This window comes from Oncorhynchus gorbuscha, linkage group LG16 (genome assembly GCF_021184085.1).
Source record: "Oncorhynchus gorbuscha isolate QuinsamMale2020 ecotype Even-year linkage group LG16, OgorEven_v1.0, whole genome shotgun sequence".
NCBI classification, from domain to species: Eukaryota; Metazoa; Chordata; class Actinopteri; order Salmoniformes; family Salmonidae; genus Oncorhynchus; species Oncorhynchus gorbuscha.
In genome coordinates this window covers 42341474-42347473 of record NC_060188.1, presented here as the reverse complement: position 1 = coordinate 42347473, position 6000 = coordinate 42341474, and the positions used below count along the sequence as shown (strand labels likewise).

The 6000-nt window shown below is 41.5% G+C and overlaps 1 protein-coding gene across 1 annotated transcript in view; it reads right to left on the bottom strand.

The window, feature by feature from the left end:
- Nucleotides 1-1047: 1047 nt before the first annotated feature.
- The window catches only part of LOC123999941 (PDZ and LIM domain protein 4-like), a 68161-nt gene continuing 63208 nt past the window's right edge, over nucleotides 1048-6000 (bottom strand). The window contains exons 6-7 of the mRNA XM_046305988.1: nucleotides 2442-2595; nucleotides 1048-1781 (exon numbers count right to left, since the gene is read on the bottom strand). Coding sequence (XP_046161944.1) covers nucleotides 1577-1781; nucleotides 2442-2595 — 359 coding nt within the window. The 3' untranslated portion in view covers nucleotides 1048-1576. The remainder of the gene's footprint in view (nucleotides 1782-2441; nucleotides 2596-6000) is intronic.

Here is a 6000-nt window from a genome sequence, read left to right as displayed (position 1 = left end):
CAAGGCACACCTGTTAATTGAAATGCATTCCAGGTGACTGCCTCATGAAGCTGGTTGAGAGAATGCCAAGAGTGTGCAAAGCTGTCATCAAGGCAAAGGGTGGCTACTTTGAAGAATCTATAATATAAAATATATTTTGATTTGTTTAACACTTTTTTGGTTACTACATTTATTTAATCCTTATTTTACCAGGTAAGTTGACTGAGAACACATTCTCATTTACAGCAATGACCTGGGGGAATAGTCACAGGGGAGAGGAGATGAATGAGCCAATTGTAAGCTGGGGATGATTAGGTGGCCATGATGGTATGAAGGCCAGATTGGGAATTTACCCAGGACACCAGAGTTAACACCCTTAATCTTATGATAAGTGCCATGGGATCTTTAGTGACCACAGAGAGTCAGGACACCTGTTTAACATCCCATCCGAAAGACGGCACCCTACAGTACATAGAACAATGTCTCCAATCACTGCTCTGGGGCATTGGGATATTTTAGATCAAAATAATGTGTTATTTCATAGTGTTGATGTCTTCACTATTATTCTACAATGTAGAAAATAGTAAAAATAAAGAAAACCCTGGAATTAGTAGGTGTGTCCAAACATTTCACTGGTACTGTAAATTCCCTCCCTCCCTCCCTCCCTCCCTCCCTCCCTCCCTCCCTCCCTCCCTCCCTCCCTCCCTCCCTCCCTCCCTCCCTCCCTCCCTCCCTCCCTCCCTCGAAATGTGGAAGTGTGATTCATTCAGTGGACCTGGTTGTGACTAGATATATGTTAAAATCAAATAAGAAAAAAAAGCGACAAACTCTTTCAAATACGTTCCCTTAGCCAAAAACAACTGTCTATTTCAACCAAATGTGCCCCAAAAAAACCACACTAAACAAATGTATATTATTCCCATATGTTTCTAGATTCACCGGCTGGATTTCGATATTTTCCATGGCCTTGTCCTGTGTCTTTGCTCCCCACAGCTTTTTAAAAGCTGCTACAGTGGAGAGACAAAAGGCTTTCTCGCGTGGCACTGGATGGCACTTCAACAGATGTAATAAAGCTGGGGTTCTTTAATTGTAGCAGTAACAGTATGAGAAGCAGTGAAAGATGAATTCCATTCTCAGTCAGGTGCTTGACCCTATTCCATTCCGCTAACGGTATTGTAGTTGGCAGAGTAAAAAAAAAATAGAAAACCATCCCAAGATGTGAGAGGTCATTCGGTTGAATATTGCTTATGTTTCAACATAATCTAAAAGTGCTGTTGACACAAAGAAAAGCCCTCAATTTTAGTTAATTGGTTGATTAAAACATTTTTTTTTTTTTTTTACTCAGCAGGTGTAAAAATGTTAATCCGTCCAAAATAGGAAGAGTATGCTGTAAGTGTGAAAGAATTAAAGAGAGACTTAAAACCTCTGGAAACTACATTTTCCCACTCTCTAGTATCCAACTCTAAACTGATACTTCCTGGCAACAGCTTGGACATGTAGTGCATTGGAAATGGAACACATCTATACGGGCTGGGAGCTGTGGATAAGACTGCAGGCACATGTCTGAGGGGGGGGGCTGTGTGAGAGTCAGACAACTTCAGACCAGTTCAACCTTGGAGTTGGGGTAGACGGCGACCACGTCATATCCCTCGGGGGGCTGTACGCGGGCCATGGCGTGGGTCTCACAGTACAAGTTCTCCTCGATGAAGAAGTAGCCCCTCTGCTTGAGGTTCATGCCGCAGTCATCACACATGAAGCACTCTGTGTGGTACAGTTTGTCTCTGGCCTTCACGATGGTTCCCCTATACGGACAGCACATAACCAGGTTGTTAGTGTCATGTCAAAGATAAGTGGTTTTCAAGGTTATGTAAAGAAAGAGCTATTCGATTAGCATTCATTTTCTTATTTAACTATGTCACTGTGCATTCAAGTGACCAGTATTCTATTCATGGATGTGGGTATTTGCATTACCAATAAGGATTACATAGCTTCACAACAGCCAGAACTCATTGGTTGAATTTGAATATCCCCTGTATCCGGTCCTTTATCCTAACCACTACTGCTTATAACGGTAGGTAAATGCTTTAGTGCCCTGCCTAAAAAAAACCTGTGTAAACAGTCTATATAACAGATCCATGGTACTAAGCCTCCACAACAGTCTCTTGTCCAAATGACATCGCTGTTTACCCATGGTGCTTTAACGGTGTGGGGATTACCGGCATCTCTGGGTCCCTGAGGAGGAGGGCGTGGCACAGAGGTTTATTCATTCAAAGTGATATATGGAGATCATTTTCCCTTTCTGTTATTAGCTTGGGCCTGTTGGAGCAGGACTAGATAGCATCCCAAATGGCACCCTGTATCACCTGTAGTCTATGGTCAAAAGTAGTGCATTATATAGGGACTGCGGTGCCATTTGTGACACACTCCTAGTGTGCAGCGTCATCTCTGTTTTTATGACTTACACTATGCCGTTGCCACAGCGCGTGCACTGGGGGAGTTTCTGTAGGCCGGGCATGGGGCCCATGTGGCCGGGGATGGGGCTGCCCAGTTTAGGGATTGGGGATCGGTCCGGGGTCCTAAGGCCTCTCACTCCAGACATGTCAGTAGGGGACACACCTGTGGACACAGACACACAAAATAACACAACACCTCAGTTTTTTAAAAACAACACATTTTTATAATTAGCATTATTATTTATTCAACATAGACACGTTTAGATATTGTAAATCAACTTAGTTCCACCGGGGAGATGATTCCTCTGGGTACAGATCTAGGATCAGCTTCCTGTCCCCCAATCCTAATCTACGATATCAGTTGGATAAAATGCAAAACTGACCCAAGATTTAGGGGCAACTTCACCCTATACCAGAATATGAAAGCCATGGGTGAAAGCATGAAGCATGAAGAATGAATGGTGTTCACACTTGGCTCAGGGCGGCACCAAGGTCAGCTACTGTCCACAACAGAGACATGTGTGTTAACCTTAGAGGGCATGGCAGGGGTACAGGCAGAGGGCCAGGGTGGTGCTCACGCGCTGTCAGCCTCTCTACCTCTTTCTCTCACTACCATACCCTCCCCTCTCTCTCGCTCCCCCTCCCCGTACCTCTATCTTCCTTTCCCTATCTCTACCTCTCACTCCCTATCTATCTCCCTCCATTCACATTTCAGGGATGCCAGGGCTGATGTGAGATCCTGGCACACAGCAGGAACACATCAATTAGGAGAGGAGAGAGAGGCAGCTGCCTGGCAGAGCAAATATTTCACGTTAAGGAGCAGATCATCATCACACCAGAGTGCCACAATCACACTCTCCCTGAACCACGGAGTGATGAGGTGCCAGCAGGCTCCATTGACCCAGCACGCCACTGCCTCTGGCTCTGGCTCTGGCATGGCCTACCCATCACACTGGTGAACTATCTGGCACAAAGAAGTTTACATCGCTCCAACACTTAAACACTAATGCTGTGACCGTTTAAAAGGTTGGAGTAATTACGGGGTCTATTTTTACTGTAATAATCGCTGTATTCAGCCTGGTCTCATAGCCTAGACGTAACATAGTAAATGTAAATTCGGGACACTCAAATTAGTATATGTTATATTTGGTATGGTTACATAAGACAGATGCTTACTTAAGGCAAAAATGGAAGTAGGGTGGTTGGTCGGGGGGGATGGGTAGACGTATAACGCAAATTTCTAGCAACCCAAAGGTTGCATGTTTGAATCTCATCTTTAGCATTAGCAACTTTACAACTACTTAGTACTTTTAGTAACTTTGCAACTACATTTCATTCATAAAATAATGATAAAATATAATTTTTCAAAATGCAGATGTTGATTTAGTTATGGATCCATAACGAATTACTATGAAAATAAAATAAATAAATATCACTTATTTACAGAAATATTGGAACAAAGTTGTCTAATGAAGGCAAACAATTTACAATCCTGTAGCCTACTCCCGACTGTCACGTTGTACAGTGCCATATATTAAATTCCATCCTATTCCATTTTGTTTTTCCTCTGAAGAGAAATACCGTAATATTTATCAAATTAATTAAGCCATTTAAAAAAAAAAATCCCGTCTACTATGTTATTACAAAAAAAGTTTTACATTCTCTGGTAATGCCAATACGGAATACTATCAAACGCTTCTGAAAGATGCCCTCTGGTGGTCAAACTAGGATTAACTTGCAATAACAGAAAAAAATGTCAGACAATTAAATGACGTGCCACAGAATGAGTGTGCCGCAGAGTGAAGCAACTTTTTAAAGGAGGAACCACTGTAGCATGTTAGCTAACTGATAAGATCATTTTGTACTCAAGGTACGTAAACCCAATTTAATTGTAAGATCCTGGTCGAATGAAACAGACGGAGCCCAGCTAAAATAGTCAAAAAGGTTTATTCACGGGAACGTTCTAAAGTCAAGAATACAAAACAATTCATTTTATACTGACTTCTCACGCCCACACATTCACACAACCATACACACACATACACGCAAACATACACACAAACAGACGCACACAATGTCCTGCTACGCACACACTGCCTCACTACCCAGCCGACAGAGATTAGTGACCTTGTCCTTGAGACGTACTCCCCGTTCTCTCCCAAACCTCTAGTCAGGTCGGCACCAAGCTCAGACAGTCTATGTATACAATACCATAAAGACATATTGTTTTGCCCTAATTCTGACTAGGACTACACATTTATTGATTATGATTTTATACATTCTAATCAATTCCATAGAATTATATGTTTCAGGGCGGAATATTCTAATCATTCAATTAACAGATAATTCTCAACTAACACTAACACTTCCCCTAACCTTAACCCTTTACCTAACTCCTAGCCCTAAATTGAACCCTAACCTTAACCATTAACCCTAACCCCTAGCCTAGCTAATGTTAGCCACCTAGTAAATGTTAGCGACAAAAAAATTGAATTAATAACATATCATACTTTTTGCAAATTCGTTAACATATTGTACAAATTCGTAACATATTGTATGATTTGAAATTCATAAAATATTGTAATAATTGCAATTCGTAACATATCATAGGTAATGGTTGATGGACAGCCACAAATTAATACATACCATACGAAACTTAGCGGATCATACTAACTGGAGTGTCCCGGATTTACATTTACTACGTTCAGGTTGAGTCCAGGTTACTGTATTACTAGGTATCTAGCAATCATTGCAGTCTCTTCCAAGACCTAGTTAGGAGTTCAATGAGATTCTCACAAACACTGCATAAGGGAGGTTTAGTCATAAGACTTGTACAGTCTATACCAGTGGAGGGAGGACGTTTAAAAAATAAATTATGAGCATCGCCTTATTTTGATTAAAGCATATTGGATGACTGTAATTAATATTTCTTTCACCCAAATCAATGTAACATCGATAGCTTTATGCTAGCACATGATACTCTAATTTTCCCTCGACCCATGAGCTCTGTTCAAGACTATCCAACTGGTGCGCAAACTCTAATATTAAGGAAGTCTTGAGGCTTTTCTCGCCTGAGGGAAATTACTTAATGAGAAGCTGTAGACCACACTATCTACCAAGAGAGTTTTCATCTATATTTTTCGTAGCTGCCTATTTACCACCACAAACCAATGCTGGCACTAATACTGTACTCATCAAGCTGTATAAGGCCATAAGCAAACAAAAAAAATGCTCATCCAGAAGCGGCACTCCTAGTAGCTGGGGACTTTAATGCAAGAAAACTTAAATCAGTTTGACCTCATTTCTACCAGCATGTCACATGCAACCAGAGGGGAAAAAAACATCCAGACACCTTTACTCCGCACACAGAGACGAAGAAAGCTCTCCTTTCTCACCATTTGGAAAATCTGACAATAATTCTATCCTCCTGATTCCTGCTTACAATTAAAAACTAAAGCAGCAAGTACCAGTGACTCACTCAATATGGAAGTGGTCAGATGATGTGGACGCTAAGATACAGGACAGTTTTTCTAGCACAGACTGGAATATGTTCCGGGATTCATCCCAT